This window comes from Pocillopora damicornis, chromosome 1, assembly GCF_964200805.1.
Source record: "Pocillopora damicornis chromosome 1, jaPocDami1.2, whole genome shotgun sequence".
Taxonomy (NCBI): domain Eukaryota; kingdom Metazoa; phylum Cnidaria; class Anthozoa; order Scleractinia; family Pocilloporidae; genus Pocillopora; species Pocillopora damicornis.
The window spans coordinates 762,474-781,015 of NC_142670.1; the positions used below are offsets into that span (position 1 = coordinate 762,474).

The window sequence follows — 18,542 nt, forward strand, 5'->3', positions numbered from 1 at the left end:
TTTTACATTGAACGAGTGAAAGGGGGTCTTCCCGCCGATTATTAGAGCAGGCTGACGAAGAATCCCTAATGAAATTTAGATCACAGCTACGGCCACCTTCAGTTGATGACGGTTTTAATTTTATGCTCTTTACAAAAACTTAAATTCAGGGCAATCTATTTACCATATGCCTCACACTAAGATAGTTGTGACTTAGATAACGATTCCTGTCACGCTCAGTATGCTTTAAGACATTACGTGACATAGTGAAAGGAAGCCTCGCTTTGATCCCTGATTCTAAGAAGAAAGGCGGAAGTCTCGAGACGGACGAAGCCATGCTTTTGACACACGGTGAACACTTGAAAATTGCTTCCTTTGGATCGCTTGGTGTTCTAGACTAAACGATATTCCGCATTTTTGGTTGTTTTGAATTTAAAAACCGTAACATGTAGGAAAAATTGGCACCACATCGAGGTAAGCATATCAAAGTCGCCGTTGTTAGTCTCGATAATTCAATAGATACACAGTGTTATTTCAGTTAAATTTTCCAATAGTTTCCTAATAATTATCGTTTCTAAATCACGCAACACGGATTTTATTTTTCCTTCGAAAATTCAGTTATTTATAAAATCTGATTATGGTCTTATTTAGGAGAACTTTTTCGATATATATTGGAGTTCGAGGCTTTGTACTCTTTTAAAAACATCCTCCTCGTGAGTCAAGTTTGTTGCATCTTGTTTCGAAGTAGATCTGAAGTTTATAACTAACCCTGAGCTAAATTATACTTCAAGGAAGTTTATTTTTCATGATCAGGCTATAAGGAACTTAAAATCGAAAATAAAAAGATCGACTTGAATGAAATATCTCAATCGGTTCTTATCAATTGGAAATTTCTATGTGTGAGAAATGTTTGTAGTACCCACTAAAACATGTTTTCAAAAGTAAATCATGACAGTATATTATACACGTTGTAGCCAAGGCTGTTCTTAAGCTAGCTAGCGCAGCTGTAATTCGTTCGTTGACAATCGTACACTTTACTTTGATTGTAAATTTTCTTGATGTAGTATTTATGCCTTCGTATAGTCTTCGTGTTATCGCCAACCGAATTATCACTTTATTTGTCATTTGGAATTCACAAAGCGGTCTTCTTGTAGGATAAAGATAAAGTGCAATATAGTATATAGTGGAAAAGTGGAAAAAGCGCCGAATATAATGATGTTAGAACCGAATATAATGGTGTTTGAACCGAATACAATGAGCTTTGCATCCTTATCATGAAAATAGCATTGAATATAAAGATAGAGGCACCGAGTATAGTGAAAAATATACCATATATAATCACGAGAAATAAGTACCGTAAGACAGTTCTGGTGTTCCGTAAGATTGCGGCGAATTTTAATTGAATTACATTTCTGAACACATTTACAGAGGCAGCGTTTAAGAGAAGATTCAATGAAAAAGGAGCAAAAATCAGTGACTGATATAAAGGATGCGTTCTGTCCGCACTAATGTTTCTAGTTGTCGTTCGAAACATGTTGCATTAAACCGCGTAACATATGCAAATTTTTCTTCGGAGCCGAGAGCAACCCTGGCCTCATTGGACGATTCACATAGCTTCGGGCGCAAATCCTGTCACGCTTCACGCAAGACATTAACAACGATCCATGACGTAGACACAAAAGTTGTTTTTTTGAAGAAAATGATTCGAAAAAATCAATAGAGAAAAATACACAGCGTAAACAAGTAGAACACATGACATTGGAGGTCTTAAACTGGACTGCTTTTTATTCATATCAAAGTGAGCTCAATGGCGTGCAGAGTTCACGGCAAATTCACATCGATGAGTAAATTTTTTAGCTGTTGCTGGTTCAGTTCAGAGATTTAAGTTTAGTTCCAAGCAAGTGGTGTCAATTTTTTTCTTTCATCTATCCATTCATTTATTCATTCGTTGGTTTGTTCATTCAATCAATTATTATTTCTTTCATTCATTCATTCATTCACTCATTCATTCATTCATTCAGTTTCCATACTTTCATACTTTCACGCGGTCTCTTACATCTTCAACCATCTCTCGTTAGTTAGTTCATCATAAGTTAACTCTACGTTTCAGTCGCTCGCCTCTACAAATTTGTTTCGTGTAGTCAAATACCATATGTATGCCAAAGGAAATATGGGGCTTATTTCCCAATGTTTGTATCAAGTTTCTTGATGCACATAACTGTCATCAGTATTTTCTGTATCTAGCACAAGAGGTTAATTGACTTTGACAAGTCTTGTATGAAAGACTGAGCGCGACCTCGGTGTACTTTGAACCACAATTAAAACCGTTTTCTGATCCGTTTGTTTCTTTCAGGGACATGTAATTTTAGTCAGCTGCCTGTGTATAAATAAAATGGCCACCGCTCGCGACCCTGATGATTTGCTTCGTTCGAATGCCGACAAAGAAAATTTCCAACGCTTGACTCGTCTGCTGATAACTGGAGGTACTACACTGCTGAGGGAAATTTTTGACATGTTTTGTTCTCCAAATGATCTTCCAAAGTTGCTGCAAGATTCTACGACAAAAAATAAGCTTAAAGCAGCAAAGCTCTCCAAACCACTGTGGGACTGCCTGTACCCTTCCCCAAGAGTTTATGGCAAGTCTCAAGACTTTGATGTTACTCTACTCTTCAGACTACTCAGAACACTCTTCACGCTTATCCCACCTGGGACAGGCTGGGATGAACTTCCAGCAAGTGAAGATCACAGTTTGGAAGCAGATTTAGCGAGAATTAAATACTACCGAAACTCTATCTATGGTCATGCTTCGCAGAACATGGAGGTGTCAGATGCAGAGTTTTCATCCTTATGGAATGAGATAAGTGAGGCTCTTGTCAGGATTGCGGGACACATCAGCCCTGAAAAGAAAACGGAATGGCAGAAGGCGATAAATAAATTTTTTACAGATCCCCTCACGGAAGAGGATGGAAGGAATGTGGAGGAATTGCTGACTTGGTATAGAAACGATATGGAGGTTAAGAAATCAATAGAGAAACTAGAAACTACAACTCAGGAAATGAAAGACCAGATGGATCAACTAGGAAAGCTGCAACAGAGAATGGATCGTAAACTAAGCGTCTTAACTGAAAGCTCACGAGAACAAGGAGGTTAGTTGAATTTCTTGCATTATTGCAGGAGAAAGAAATCAATTTGCGCTCCATGTTCAAGAAACGATCCCGGACCGACCGGAAAACACAGAAGGAGTTCTTATATTTTGAAAAGTTTTTCCCGACAGTTTTCCTATTTTTAGAAAGAGTCTAAGGCTAGATGGGCGATCGAAATACAGCTCTTTGTGGGGTGAGAGTGTTTTAATGGCCATTTAACTTCCCATCGGAAGTTATAGTGACTCATTCATTACATCACGAAGCTATTAGGTTGTTGTTGTGTTTATCTTAGGCTATAGCCCTGTTGTCTAACCATTTGGTTTAATTGCTGATTGGCGAGTAAATTGCAGTTGGTTCAGGTAAACAGCAAACAGTTGAGATGCTAGGGCATATTTTTCTGCATGACGAAAGTTAGGCGTACTTTAACTTGGCATCTTATAGAAAAGTTATTCAATATTTATCCTCAGCTCGACTTGCTTTGAGAATTGACTGCAGCATACCTGACCCACAAGTGAGAACCTCTGAGAGAGCAGCAACTTCGCAGGAAGAAGGAACAAGAGCCACTGTTACTAGGAGCCCTTCTTCTACCACTCAGGCAGGAGCCTCAGAGATAGCAGCAACTTCAGAGGAAGAAGGAGCAGGAGCCTCCGTTAGCTGGAGCCCTTCCCCTATCACTCAAGCAGGAGCCGCTGAGATAGTCGCAACTTCGCAGGAAGAAGGAACAAGAGCCTCTGTTGCTAGGAGCCCTTCCCCTACTACTCTAGCAGGAGCCTCTGAGATTGCAGCATCTTCGCAGGAAGAAGGAACAAGAGCTTCTGCCGCCGGCAACTCCTCTCCTACCACTCAAGACGTTTTAAATCTCGCTGCGATAAAGTACCTGAATACAATTAACCCGTCTACACCAGAGGAACTAAATGGATTTGTACAGTATTTAAAAGAGGTGCGTCAAGTATTGATCGTGGACACAAAGCGTGGAAGTTTAATAATTATCGTGGAATGCACCTCCTTGGAAATACTTGATGGACTGTGGAACGACTATTGCTCAGGTCAACTGAACAAGATGGCACAAAAATACCTTGTTACAGAGGAACTTTTAAAAGACCTCGGTCTCTTGGATGTAAAGCTCACGGTAACTATTCTGGATGATGAGTACAAAAGGTGTCGAGAGCATTTCTTACAGCAATCAGGTACGTGCAGTGACTGAGAAGCTTACTGCTTTAAGTTTTCATCATGTTTTTCAAAATTAAAAAATCTCTGAGTCACAGTGTTTCAAAATTTGTTTGTGTGGATGGTCGCTTTCTCCAAAAAAATTGTGAAAACAATGTGCATTTGATGTCCCTTTTGAGACGGTTTTCAGGTTATCTGAGCAAATAATGTGCAGATTTAAAATCTGCTTATCTAGGAAAACTTAATCATTCAATGACTGAATTAAGTTACTTCGACAATTGGCTGAATAGATCATTTCACTGATATCATATAGAAAGCAAAGACACTCGTCTTCATGAAAAAGTCCAAGAAACCACGGAAGAAAGCACAAGTACATCAGATAAGGATCGTCAACAAAATGAACAGTTCAGAGTTATACCTGAGCGAGAAACCTGGCATCAAGTTCCACCTCATGGCCGGCATTTCAAACATAAAGCGGCTGGTGGTAAGAAAGGTCCACTGTTAAAAATGTTAAGAACACGCTAACATCTACAACCGATTTTTGTAGTTGGAGTGGTTAGATTTGGCTGAGCATATTAGATCTTAAAACCAGGCCATGGCTCTCTTTTCTTCTGCCCTTGTAAAAAGTTTCTAACTTAGTATGTGATTATATACCTGTATGTGTATCATGTCATGTTGAATAAATGAAATGCAACAGGAACCAGATTTTTACAAGCTGTTATAGAACTGGATACATCCTGTAAAAGTGTTTGTTCAAATAAACGCGGGCTGTTGTGAAATAGGCTGTTTTACTTTGAACTTGTTTAGAGATGGCGCTTGGAAAGCCACCTAAACTTAAAATTAGATGTGGCTGAAACGATTTATATCTCCATTCCAGCAAAAACAGAACAGAGTAGGGGTCGAGGCGAGAAGACAACTCGTGGGACGCCTGGAGTGAGACCCTCTGCTGGGGGGACACGTTATTCGCAAAAGAAAGTGAATGAGGGAGCGGTGAGAGGACGTCATGACGATGGTCGTGGAAAGAGAGGAGACCAAGGACGAGGAAGAGGGCGAGGACGAGGACAAGGACGAGGCTTTGACAAAACACGAGGAGGACCACAACAAAGAGGAGGTATATAAGTGCTCCTCTTATGTCCAGAAATGCACGCAGTAACGAAAATCAGATGGCAAATGTGACGAAATTTCGTCAAACCGAATGAATGTTTATGGAATTGACGATTTTTACGAATTTTTGTCAAATTTGTTAAAGCGATATCAGCTTAGCGAATTTTCGACATTTTCGTTACTGCATGCATTTCAGGACATACCTCCATAAGCGGCATAAAATGGAATGAGTAACCAGCGAATGAATAAATAAATATATAAACAAGGAAATAGATATATTAAAATATAGCAATGGTATTTTTTGCTATTAGATCGTACTTTCGCCACTGTTTTCAGGTCGGATTGGAATTTGGATTGTGTATTTTTCGGATCAGGGTGAAAGCTTCGACTAAAACACATGTGACGCCGAATTAGGGTCGGTTACCTTCTGTAGATTTTCATTCTGGCGTGGAAATACCTATCGAGCGAAGATGTTCCTTGTGATAACAGGTTATTACTTTGTAAAATCCGCCGCAGAAAACTTTAGTACAAATTTGGCTGCTCCTTTAAGCCGCATGTCAAAATGTTCTTTTTAACTTCAAGAAGGACCAGTAGACGTGATTCACTGTTTTATATATGACCCTTCTGGTCCTCCCATTCAGTCAATAAGTACGTAATATTATCTCCGTTTGCTTCATTAGCCGTTTGATTGCACAGTCAAAACAAAAAGTATCGAAAACTCCAAGTTTGATTGTTTTAACTTACCAAGAATATAGAAGCTTGATATATTGTCGTGGAGGTAATTTTTTGTTCCATTTCTTCCAGGGGGACATGGTCACCAAAGTGGAGCTGAGCCACGTCAGCAATTTGATGCAGCTTCCCAAGGATTCAAACAGCCTAACATCAAGTACGAGTGGAACAAATTGTACGTATTGGGCTTACACTACAAAACAACACCAGACGCTGTGAAGAATTATATTGAAAGAATAAGCGGTTATAATGTGAAGTATGTCGAATGGTTTAAACCAAATGGAAAAGCTATTGTGACGTTAGACACCTTCAAAATTAAAGGTAAACACAAGAGGTATCAGAATATTTGAATATAGCAGAATTTTGTGGTTTGCAGGGTCCAACTTCAATCGATGAATTGTTGGTGCATATGATTGTATCAGCTTTCAAGTAATAGATGATCGATGTTCAAGTTCAATGGATTATTTGTTACTAAATAAATCATTTATTGGTTTCAGGTTTTGCAGACATTCTCAAGGCCGCGAAAGAAAGACCCCTTGAACGGGTACAGGTGTTAATTGAAAGAGCCCCTGAGTGCAGGAGCATATTTGCAAGCGGATTTCCGGAAAAAACTACAAAGGATGAAGTATTAAATTTTTTTCATGAATGGGGGGAAATAGAAGATGTTTCATTCAGCGATCCATGGGACGAAAACGTGAAGGAAAAGAGAGTTATTGTGTACTTCAAACACAAGAAGAGTAAGTCATTTTATAAATGTGGCCTTCTTTAAGTAGTTTTGAAAGTTTTATCTGATGCACTACCTTTTCCACTCCATTTTGTCGTAAGAGTCGGCTCAAAATTTGTAATATATTTTCAACGAATTTATGTTGGACAAGTAGGTGACTAAATTAGATTCATAAATTGGGGAGGAAGGTTTTTCAATATTGCTAAAAATTATCATTTCCTAGGCTCCGCCAGGTGTTGAACGGAAAACCATTGAAAAATAGAATAGTATAAAAGAAAAAAGAAAAAAAAAAGTTCTAGTAGAAGTATAATGGTTTTTTGAAGCGTCATGCCTAGTCGACTGTATGCACACAAATAAAAATAAAAAACCTTCAACACCTGAGAATATTGGGCTAGGTGCTTGGAAGTATGCTATCGTGCAAATCAATTAATTCGGAGGTTGCAAGTTTTAGAGCTGGGCAGAGAACCCTTCAGTGTGATTATGCTTATCTCTCCCCTTCCCCCTCACTGCAGTGTGATTATGTCTGTCTCCCTCCCGCCATGCTTGACTCCCCCCTCCCCCTTTTGAATAACGTCCGGTCCCTGATGATTTCTTTTTTTCTACAGGTGTTTTGCAATCTATCAAGGACGATCACTTTTTTGATGATAAACCTCTGCATGTAGAGGCTTTTTATCCTTTCATGGGAACACTGATACCTGTTGATGAACCTTCAAAGTCAACACGTCCAACCTCAGGTGAAGTGGAAGGAGACAGACAGCCTCACTTCTACAAACCTGTGGACAAAGACATCATGGAATTTTTGATGAAGTCCAACCAAGAGTCCAGATTGAGGGAACGTCTTCACTCAAATGAACGTGCTGGTTTAGGGTGGAAAAATGGAGAAGAATATGCGCTGATCAAATATGACGGCACTGGCAAGAAACTTGACAGGGAATTTGAAGAGAAAGCTTGGAAAAGTCGCTGTTCTGAAATAGTCGATTCATTCATTTCTAGTTGCACCACGAAGGAATTTTCCGTGGACGAAGAGATCTGGGAAGCAGTGGCCGATCAGTTACCGCAGCTAGAAGGATTTCTGCCAAAGTTCACGGCGCATGTTAAGCTCTTGAAAAACTCGCATGCCGTCAAGTTAATTTGTCAAAAATCAAACATGTCAGATTTTGGGGAAAAACTTGAGGATCGACTTATGGTCATTCGACAGCAAGAAGACGAGAAAAAGCTGGAGAGGAGAACGCTGACTGATATAGCAACCGAGAAGCTGCTTCTCTTCCAAAATGCTCGGATTGAGGACGTTTTGAAGAAAGAATTTCTCCAAAATATCCAAGTTAAGATCAATCTGAGTAACAAAAACCTTGAAATCAAAACACCTAAGGGATACATGGCATCTGTCGTATCCTATCTCCGAAAGCGTCAAGACGAAATGGACCAAAACGCAATCGCTGTCCCCCCGGAAATTCTAAAGATACTTAAAACGAAGGTTGGACGTAGAAAGATGACTGAAGAATTGCCAGAAGGATGTGCTTTTAACGTTGACGACAGAAGTGAACAAGTTATTCTTCTTGGGAGAACTTTACCCGAAACCCAGCAAGGAAGATTCAAGGCGAAGGAGGTGCTAATAAGTAACTGTGAGGTCCGCTTAAGCGCCAGGGATAACGACCTGATATCTTCAACGAAGTGGGAAGAGTTGTGTAAGAAGTTGGTGAAGCGTCTTACGATCGGCCACAAACGTGAATTGGCTTGCATAGCCGTCTTTGGCTTCAAAAAAGACGTCACAGAAGCCGTAAAGAGAATGAGAGACTTTCTTAATGAAAAGAAAGCAACAGAAGGTGAAACAAGACTTACCACGCAAATTCATCGGAAATTCTTCAATGATTATTACAAAGACGAGCTGAAAAGAATCTCGGATGAACTTTGCCATTTTGGTGTCCAAATTGTCGTAGATGAAAGCGGAGAGAGAATAAAATATTCTGGCAATGTAGAAGGCGTGAAAGAAGCTGAGGAGAGAATATATATTTTGCTGGAAAACATCAAAGAAAGGAGTTTCCCAATTTCGCTACCTGGTATGCAAACTTTCTTGACTCAGGAAGAAGGAGTGCGTTTGATAGAAACTGTTGAAGTGGAGAACAAATGTATTATCAGAATAACGGACGAAGCCGCGGCACAAGAAGATGATGATGCCGACAGTGACGATGATGAACCATTGAGAGATGACGAGGAAAACGAAGAGGAGTTCGATGGTGTAGAAACCTTCTCTACCACAGAGGGGAAGAAGGTCACGTGGAAAATAGGAAACATAACAGAAGAACAGGTTTGTTTCAGGTCCTAGTTCTACAAATTTTTGCCTTGTGTTTACGGAAAGGCAAGATGTTACCCTGGCATATCACTTTTTGACAACCTTAATTTTTTTCATGCCAGTTCAATTATTCTGTTGCTTTTCATTATTCTTACTCATCCAGATCCAGATCCAGATGGCATGAACAAAATTAAGATTGTCAAAAAGTGATATGCCAGGGTAGCATCTTGCCTTTCCGTAAACACAAGGCAAAAATTTAGCCTTAATTTTGTTCATGCCAGTTCAATTATTCTGTTGCTTTTCATTATTCTCTTACTCATCCAGATCACCCTAATGTGTCTAAAGGGTCTGCTGCCCGATGAGCGTAACTTGATATCTCTGGGTTGAACTTGTGTGAATTTCTTGACGCCAATACATCATATCATTTTACTTACCTTTACTATAGGCCGATGTTTTAGTTTGCTCAGTTGGGTCAAAATTCAATCTTGCCATTGGTGCCATTGCAAATGCTATGAGTAAAGCTGCTGGACCAGAGTTACAAGAGCAGTTAAAAGAAAAGACCTCAGGAAAACAATTTGGTGAAGGCGACATCGTTCACACCGGTCCAGGAAACTTACACTGTCGTCATGTGATCCACTGTGTTTGCTGCCCATGGAAAGGAAATCTCAAAGAGGAGCAGGTTAGACTTATAATACGGTGGGCTACGTTTATGTTATTTTGTGTGGCATTACTTTTATATTATTTTCCTAGACTTGAAATAACCAGGCGAAATGTCTTCAGATTCCTGTTTCCGAGAATATTTGTATACCTTAGCAAAATTTGAGTGATGAATATTATTTATAATTATATACAATATACAACTCTGGCAGCTGTTTAAAACAGCTAGACTGATTAATCTTTAACATAACAGATAACAGTATAAAGCCTTGAGTTTACACAACCTGGTATTAAGGGATGGAGATATAAGAAGATACTCCATCCCCTTGAGGATTCGAGCCACGGCTTTCATGCTCCGATGCTCTACCGCTGAGCTACAGAGAACCAGTTTGTTTTTGTGGGAACCAGTCTGTTGTCGAGGGCATGGAAAAGGTTTTCTGCATACTGTTTGGATCAACAACATAGCCACTCAGTTTTTTTTAAAAGCTGTTTTTTAATGCTTTTTGGTATTTCTTTCACAGCTTCTTCAAGAGCTGTTTCGGAAATGCTTTGACAAAGCATCAGAACTTGGTGCATGTTCTATAAGCCTACCGCTTGTTGGGACTGGTAACCTTGGTTTCCCTTATGACACTGCTGTCCAGATTATGATCCAGGCAGCAGTTGACTACAGCCACTCAAATCCAGATTCACCCCTGGAGGAGGTTAAGTTTGTTGTGTTTGGCGGTGATGAGAAAGGCATTGAAACGATCATGGAAACATTTAGAGAGTTCAAAGGAGAACAGAGGCCCAGGCTCAAAACTCGAAAACCAGAAGTTCGCAAAAACAAGCCAACGCCTGTTCTAGATGAATTTTATTCTAAAGAAGTCTGCGTTGAAGATATGATGTTAAAGGTCTTGAAAGGAGACATCACCAAGGAAAGTTCCGATGCCATATGTAATATTGTTACTAAAGATCTGAACATGAAATTTGGAAATCTGAGTAGAGCCATCATACAGGCATGTGGTAGCACTGTAGAAAATGAGTTAAAGTCAAAAGCTCCTCAGCACCCAGCTGGATCCGTTGTGATTACATCTGCTGGGCGCTTGTCTGCAAAGCACATCGTACATATGGTTGTGGGACCTGTCACCAAGAAGAATCTTCAGACGTGCGTGGAGAAGGCACTGGAAGAAGTGGATTCTATGGACTTGAAATCAGTGTCCATTCCAGCGGTTGGCAGTGGAGGATTGGGTCAAACTGCGGATGAATCAGCAGAGTTGGTCTTTGGGGCAATCCGCGCATTTATGGCTAAACTAGAACGTTCAATTCAGGAGATTAGAGTCGTAGTTTTTGACGATTCTGTCACTGCAGCATTCGTGGCAGAGTTGGAAGCAATACAGCGAGAATATGTTGACTTGCCCCACTCTGACGACGAAGACGATGATCAAGGCTACTACGAAATGGGCTCAGAAGCGTCCATCGATGTATTAACAAGAAGACGGCCCCAGAAGATCGTCATTCATGCTCGGTCAGAGTCATTTGAGGCAATTATGACAGCCTTGAAAGACGGTGTAGAAAAAGCCTGCGGCAACCCTCGTGTCATCAGGCACGAAATTATAAGTCGTTTTCCCAAAAGGTGCATGCGGGAGCTGAAACGGATGTCTCGTGCTCGAGATGTAAGACTGGAGCAACCAGAACCGAACGTGTTAACATTGGAAGGACTTCCAAAAGATGTAATGGACGTCAACTCGGAGGTTTCGGATGTAATTCAAGAGCAGATGGAAAGAGAGCATAAAGAGGAGCGTGCAGAACAGATGTCTAAGACTGTGCAATGGTACTTAGTCAATCCAGGAGGAATATTTGCCGCTTTCGACAAAATGGCCAATAATGAAATAGAGTCAGCGTATAAAGAGAAGAAACCGTCACTTTTATTCACTCATCAGGATCTGAAGGCTGAAATCAACTTCGAGAACAAAGAGGTTACGTTCCTGAGAACTGGCGCCATCAAAACGGCACTTCGTAAAGATGGTAGGGGTTGTGATACGAGTCCATATGTAATGTCTCGTATTTTAGAGCAGGTTAAGTTTGTCACAAGAGGGCGGGTTTGAAAAGACCGAGAAAGAGTTAGATTAAGGGGTTTCACCCATGTACTTCTACTGTATTTTACAAACTTGGCTGATTAAGGAGTTTTACTTCTGCAAATCCAACCCAATTCTGTAGTTTCACAAATTGTCATACGTTAAGCATCACTGATATTATTAACCCTTTAACTCCCATGATCTTGTTAATAATTCTCCTTACTGTCTGCCATACAATTCTTATCATGTCAATTTGGAGAATTTGGTATTCAATCAACTAATAATCCCCCAATTGATATTTTACTTTATTCTCATTACTTCTATGCTTGATATTGTTTTGATATCGTAAGGAGAATTTCTGCCTTGGTAACTCTTGGGAGTTAAAGGGTTAAGGGTTTTTTTTGTTGCATTAACAGTGCTTCCTCTTCCCGATGAGTGGGATCCCCAACCTCGAGACAACCAAGGAAAAGAGGAGATCCTTTACATGGTCAGCCTTCCAGAGGACTCTCAAGAATATAAAGCGGTTGAAGAAAAATTTCTTCGGACGCTGGGTGGAAAAGTAATCATTTCAAAGATCGAGAGAATTCAAAATCCGTCTATGTTTAATTCGTACATGTTGCGAAAACAAAGCATGGATGAAAAGAATGGAACTATCGACAACGAGCTGGAACTCTTTCACGGAACGAAGCCAGAAAGCGTGAAGGAGATCGACGTTCAGGGATTTAATAGAAGTTTGTGTGGCGTTCATGGTATGTATAGACGTCTACAAATACTTGAAATGCTATAACCGGTCTTTGAGAGGAGAGTGTAATACATGGACCCTATTGTAGGTGTTTTTTTTTTTTTTTTGTAGTTTTTTTGCACCTCTGGCCAGTTTTTTCGAAGTACGTACGCATTTAAAAGGAGTATAAATCAGTATTTGGAATCTTTATTTTCCTTCCCTAATCTAACATGTACCTCCCAGTCATATGAATAACTCACTACTGCCTCGCCTAACCCGGCTATCGCGTCAGCTCCCTTCAGGCCATATGACTTGCACGTAAAGTAGTATTAGCGACTGTCATTCAGAATTATTCAGCTGCAGTTGTTTTACTTTCTAAGAAGAAACGACAACTTTGTTCCCCCCACACAGGTGCAGCGTATGGCGACGGTGTCTACTTTGCGAAAGATGCCTATTATTCTCTGTCGTATTCTCAACCAGGCCCAAATGATGAACGCTGCATGTATTTAGCGAGAGTATTGGTCGGAAAGTACACTGCTGGCAAGCAAAGACTGAGAAAGCCTCCCCCCAAAGATCCCAGTGCACCGGAAATCCTGTTCGACTCGGTGGTGAATAAGGAGGAAGATCCGACGATTTTCGTGGTTTTTAATGATTATCATGTTTACCCAAAATACTTAATTACCTTTGAGAAAAACAAAAAGTAGTCGAAATGTATTGATCAAGGAAATTGTTTCCTACTTGTTTCCAGAATGTAAAAGTAGGAAAACGTTTTTCCAAACTTTAAGTGAAAAGTGTGGTGTACTGCAATTCAACAGTAGTCGAATCGGTCAAGTAATAAAAGGCTTCGGTCATATTCAGCTGGATATCAACGAATCCGCGCACAAGAAGTACTAGTGCTATGGAAGGTTGAGGTTATTGTGTTCTTTCGAGGAGCTTTGAATGGTGTTGTAGCTTTTTATGAAACAAAATAAAACACCTGGGAGCTGGAAAACTGACTTGGCGTTGCATTTGGGAAGCTACGCTTAAATGTTCTTACCGTGAACTCCCACTGAATCCTATTGAACCTCTGAGTGTTAATCATCGCCACGTTTGCATGATTTTTTCCGTGAAAAAGATATTTCTCGTTGTCCTCCCCATAGTCTTTATCCATTTTCTCATTTCTTAGCAGGCACGTTTAGTACAGATGCGGATTCTGAATGCGCTCGGTGCTCAACATCCTTTAATGGATCGAAGGAATACTTGGGACACATCCCGGAATTTGAAATATGATTAGCACAGATTTGATGTGTTCTGTGACGTCATTTCGACTTGATTGTGAGGCATTGGTTCCCAGTTTGTCGGAAACGCTGTTGCAAGGGTACAAGCATTAGCAGAAGTGTAGGAATGGGATTGTCAACCAGTCAAAGAACAAGAATAAATTTGTGATAACCGCGTGGAAATAAATAAAGATAAAAAGTACAAAGAGCCTAGATGGTAAAAACAAATGGGCCTGTAGATTGTAAAATTCCTAAATTCTTAGTATCCCACGAAGAAAATGAGTTGCTTTGAAATGAAATTTTCATAGACAGATAAATATCCCTATGGCCACCCAGTGATTTTTCTAAAGGGTTTTTAATGACTTACCAAGCGATTTGACGCTCTAGTCGGCTCTACTAACTTTGAATATTTCGTTCATACTTTGCCAAATTTTGCTGACAATCTCAGTCTCGCCTCTGCGAGACCTTTTCGAAGTTTCTCTTTTTACCCTTTAACATCAAATTTGTCATTCTCCTCACTGCCAACCATACAATTCTTGTGATGTTAGTTCTGAGAATTTAATATCAGATCAGCTAATTATCGCGAGATTGATATTTTTTTTTTCTCATCACTTATCTGGTTGATATTGTATTGATATTGTGAGGAGAAATTCTGTCTTGGTCACTCATAGGAGTTAAAGGGTTAACAGCGATCTTTGTAAGGTCAGCGAGTTATATTTTCAGTTGTCCTTATTTGCGGATCTGGCCCAAAATCATGTGCCACTCGGGGCTTCTTTGCGGGTGGCTCTTCGGTTTCCACAGGAGGAGGACTTGAAACAAGTCTTTTCGCCGCTTATCTATGGACCTGACTTAAGGCAATCGCTACTTGTGTGTGAGCTGCACAACCCCCTTGGAGCAGTAAATTTTGTCAATGTGGATGGCATTGTCTTCTTGAACATTTTGCGGCTTGGCAAGCGACTTACTCGCTCGATTCTGTGTATTTGCTAACGAAGTACACAGAATTGAGGCTCACTAAAACGCTTTCCGTGAAAGAAAGTTTGTAGATACGAATGCGGCCTTTTTAATTTAACTGTAGTTCATGCAAAGTTTCGTCACAAAGGCCTTCTTCGCAGCCGCTCTTTTAAGACATCTCTGAAATGATGAAAAACGATGAAAAACCAAGAGAGGAATATTCTACTGCCGTTTACTCTGCAGGTAAGAGTTCAAATGTAACTTTAAGCCAGTCTTAACTTAAAACAAGTTATCGACATTTTGATAAAGTTTATTCCGTGAAGCTTTCAATAGTAATTGATTTAACTCAAATCAAGCCCCCTAAGTGTATATTTTCTGTGAAACTCGCTCATTTCTAGAGTAAAATATCGTTCTTGTAGTCGTTATAAAAGAAAGTTGTGACGACCGTCATGTAAGCCAGTGTAAAAGTGATGCGTGACTGCTCTCCTAACAAACTTTGTTTTGAAAATGGTGGATGAACGACCTAATGTTATTCGCCTGTATTTTCCTGTGAAAAGCTGATTTCTCTTGAGGCTGGGAGAAACAGATAGGGACAGCTTCAAAGCTGAGAAGGAATAAGATTAAAGGAGTGTATGAGAAAGCAAAGGATTCCCATTTTTTGCAAGCTAGTATTACGAAGTGTCAACCTTTCAGTTTTGGCGCGAAAATATTCTTGACAGATGATGCCGCTTGCCTGTCACGCAACATTTAAAGTCGCACCCTCTCCCTACAAAAACAAAGGTTACACTAGTCGGAATTACAAAAAATTTTGAAAGGAATTCCTCGACTTAGCGTCCTTATCTGCTGGTAGGGCTTCCACTCTCTTACTCGTTCATCGCGAAAAACTTGACATATTGCCACAGAGCCACTAATTGAAGCTGAAAAAAACCAACACGTTAATTTTTCTTCCTCTGTTTTATTTTATAATAAAGTTCGGATATAACGCGTGCTGTCATCGGTTGAAAGAGCGTGCTCTATGAGAGTGTAGAGCATAGAGCTGAGCTAAAGCTGTCACGCCATCTGCCAAATTGTACTACGTCCGACCTTTTCCGGGACTTCTCTCGAGCTTTGTTTTCGTCAAGGGAAGGCCACATCAGTCACTGCAGCCGAGTTTTACGACGCTGTCATCCCGAGCGATCTTCATGTTTCGGTGAATTCGGCTGTCGTTCATTCATAAACACTCGCCTTGAACAGTTTGTTTTCTACTTGTCACGTGAAAAAACTTGCGTGTTTTTATGAGCCACAATTCTGCCGACTTTGGCTTAACATTATACTTTCAGATTCTATATTATAGACTAAAGAACTTCAGGCAAAAGTGTTAAATTTGACCTGCCAAACTATTTATAATATTTTCTCGTGTTTATCCCTACTTCTTTCGTGCTCTAGCCACTTCCTGCATGCTTTACAACAGAACAGAGCAAAGTCAACACTTCTCTATTTGTTAATCAGTAAATAAACCTGTTCGTGAAACCCGAACGCAGGTAATACTACACCATATTTTCTGACCAGGCTTTTGGCTGTTAACTAAACAACAAATATTTCTATAAGTTTCTCTGTAATGAATCTTTGACACCTTACATCAAATGTCATCGAAGCGACTTCACTGTCATTTGTCACTAAGCGCAGCAAAAAGGTACACGTGCTTTTTGGGAATTCGCTACTTTCGGCAGTTTTCTTGAGTAGAAAATTTATGCAAAACAATATTGTTTGTCAATCTGGCGATAAGAAAGAAAATACCGTGATGAAAACTTAACATCAGAACTCTTTGCTTTTCCAAGCTAGAAAACTGGGCAAGCGTGAGGTGAATTTGAGGGGCGAAGAACGCGACTGTGTCATGGTCCTCGCGCACGCCTCGCGTTTCCCAACGCTCGCCCGAAAAACGTGAAAAACTGACATCTGTAGCCAGTAGGCAAGTGCTAACCGCACTGTAGTGATAAAACGCGTTCAGCTCAATTCTACTTTGTATTGCATAACAAGGACCCTCTCACTCCAAGGAAATAATCATTCAATTTATAGGATGAAGAATAAACTTGGAGTTAACTCTTCAACTCCCATGAGTGACTAAGACAGAATTTCTCCTCACAACACCTATATGATATTAAGCAGACAAGCAAAAGAGAGTAAAGAACAATAACAATTAGGGGATTTCTAGTTGATACAGTACCAAATTCTCTGAACGAACATCATAAGACTTATGTAGCAGACAGCAAGGAGAATTACTAATGAGATCTCGGGAGTTAAAGGGTTATGACAATAAAGAATGCTATCGAGTAACTATTACCAACATTTATATGATGTTCCCTAGACTGTGAAGGAGAACGATTTTGTGCAATTTATATATCTATTAAAATTAGTTAAAGTATAAAGCATTTCAACTCTGCCGTTTCCTTAATAAAAGGTCCATGTGGTCTTCAAAAGGTTATAAGGTATTCAGGGTAACACTGATAATCAAAGAAAACAACAAAGATGCTGGGGCTTGATTGATTATTTACCACAGAATCGTAAAGAATTTCAGGTTTTGATGGGTTTTTTGGTGGAGGCACAAACATTGTAGGATCTCCAACACAATACTGCCCAACGAGGACCTTGGCAAGATACATGTGGCGCCCTCCATCGCCGCCACCCAGAGCGTATTGAACAGAGTATTGAGCGTCTCTTGCGAAATAAACACCACGTCCAAAGGCCATGCCTGAAAAAAAAAAAGCTCAATCTGGAGAAAAAGTATATTCAGTGAAGTTATTTGTTATAAAAGAGGCAACTGTATTCTTCTTATATTATTACAGCTTTTATTACCATTTTCTACCTCCAAAGAGTGATTCGGCCAGAGCTCATGCAACGTCTGGGTGGCTCAGTAAGACAGGCAGACAAATATGTGAACAGAATTGTGGCCAAAACACCATAAGTTTAGCCGAAAAAACGCCTCAACAAGTTAGGAGCGATCGCTCGAAAATATTGCTTCAATGCTCCTTTTTAACACACGAAACTTTCGAAATTAATTATCCTAGCAGTATGTGGAAGGCGTGTCACATATTAACCACGTGAAAAGCCTGTTCATCATAGAGTCTGTAGCTTAATGGTAGAGCGTTGGAACGAGGAAATCTGAAGTTCTGAAGTTCGATTCCTCATAAGTACTCGAAATGTTTCCTTAGTCCCACTACCGTGACGAGACGATAAAACGTTTACCTCTATTTAAAATTTCAGTGCCTTACCATGAGCCCCACAGAAGCTTCTGTTGAATCCTTGTGCATTGATATCGTTGACGTTTTTAGCATCCGTCCCATGAAACAGCTGTCTTTCACCATTTCCTCCCGTATCTTTATCCATTTTCTGTTTTCTTACCACGTAAGACCGATACAGATGAGGATTTTGTACGCGTTCAATCTTCTGAATTTTATACGCAACGGCTGTGGCTTGAAACTTATGTTCGACATCCTGATACTCAGGGGAGCCTGGGAGCAGTAGTACTTTATGTACAGTAGAGTCATGCCCGGGCATTGGTTCCCAGTGCTTTGGCAGAGGAATTCCTACCGAAAGGATCAAAAGATTAGAATGCTAAAGTAAAAAACCATCTACTGAGGTTAAATTTCAACATCCAAGCATATTTTTCTAGTAAGACTCAAACAAGATCAACAAGAAAGCTTACGAGAGACATTTTAAGACAGCTTTTCTGTTTATCACCAATCTCCACAACATGTTATTACCTTAAACGACAAGACATGAAATAGCTC

The 18,542-nt window shown here is 40.0% G+C and overlaps 2 protein-coding genes across 6 annotated transcripts in view; one reads left to right on the forward strand and one right to left on the reverse strand.

Annotated features, from left to right (window-relative positions):
* Positions 1-260: 260 nt before the first annotated feature.
* LOC113669386 (uncharacterized) lies at positions 261-13,559 on the forward strand. Its single transcript, XM_027185401.2, has 12 exons — positions 261-453; positions 2,333-3,125; positions 3,590-4,309; positions 4,603-4,773; positions 5,167-5,400; positions 6,198-6,443; positions 6,620-6,859; positions 7,452-9,151; positions 9,582-9,815; positions 10,315-11,797; positions 12,264-12,596; positions 12,980-13,559. Exons 2-12 carry the CDS (start codon positions 2,372-2,374, stop codon positions 13,270-13,272), a joined length of 6,408 nt encoding a protein of 2,135 aa, XP_027041202.2. The 5' UTR covers positions 261-453; positions 2,333-2,371; the 3' UTR covers positions 13,273-13,559.
* Positions 13,560-15,714: 2,155 nt separating this feature from the next.
* The window catches only part of LOC113669449 (protein mono-ADP-ribosyltransferase PARP14), a 29,360-nt gene continuing 26,532 nt past the window's right edge, over positions 15,715-18,542 (reverse strand). For all 5 annotated transcript variants that reach the window (XM_089206886.1, XM_089206856.1, XM_089206859.1 and 2 more), the window contains 2 exons: positions 18,024-18,338; positions 15,715-17,503 (listed from right to left, as the gene is read on the reverse strand). In XM_089206886.1, the coding sequence (XP_089063012.1) occupies positions 17,226-17,503; positions 18,024-18,338 (593 nt within the window). In that variant the 3' untranslated portion in view covers positions 15,715-17,225. The remainder of the gene's footprint in view (positions 17,504-18,023; positions 18,339-18,542) is intronic.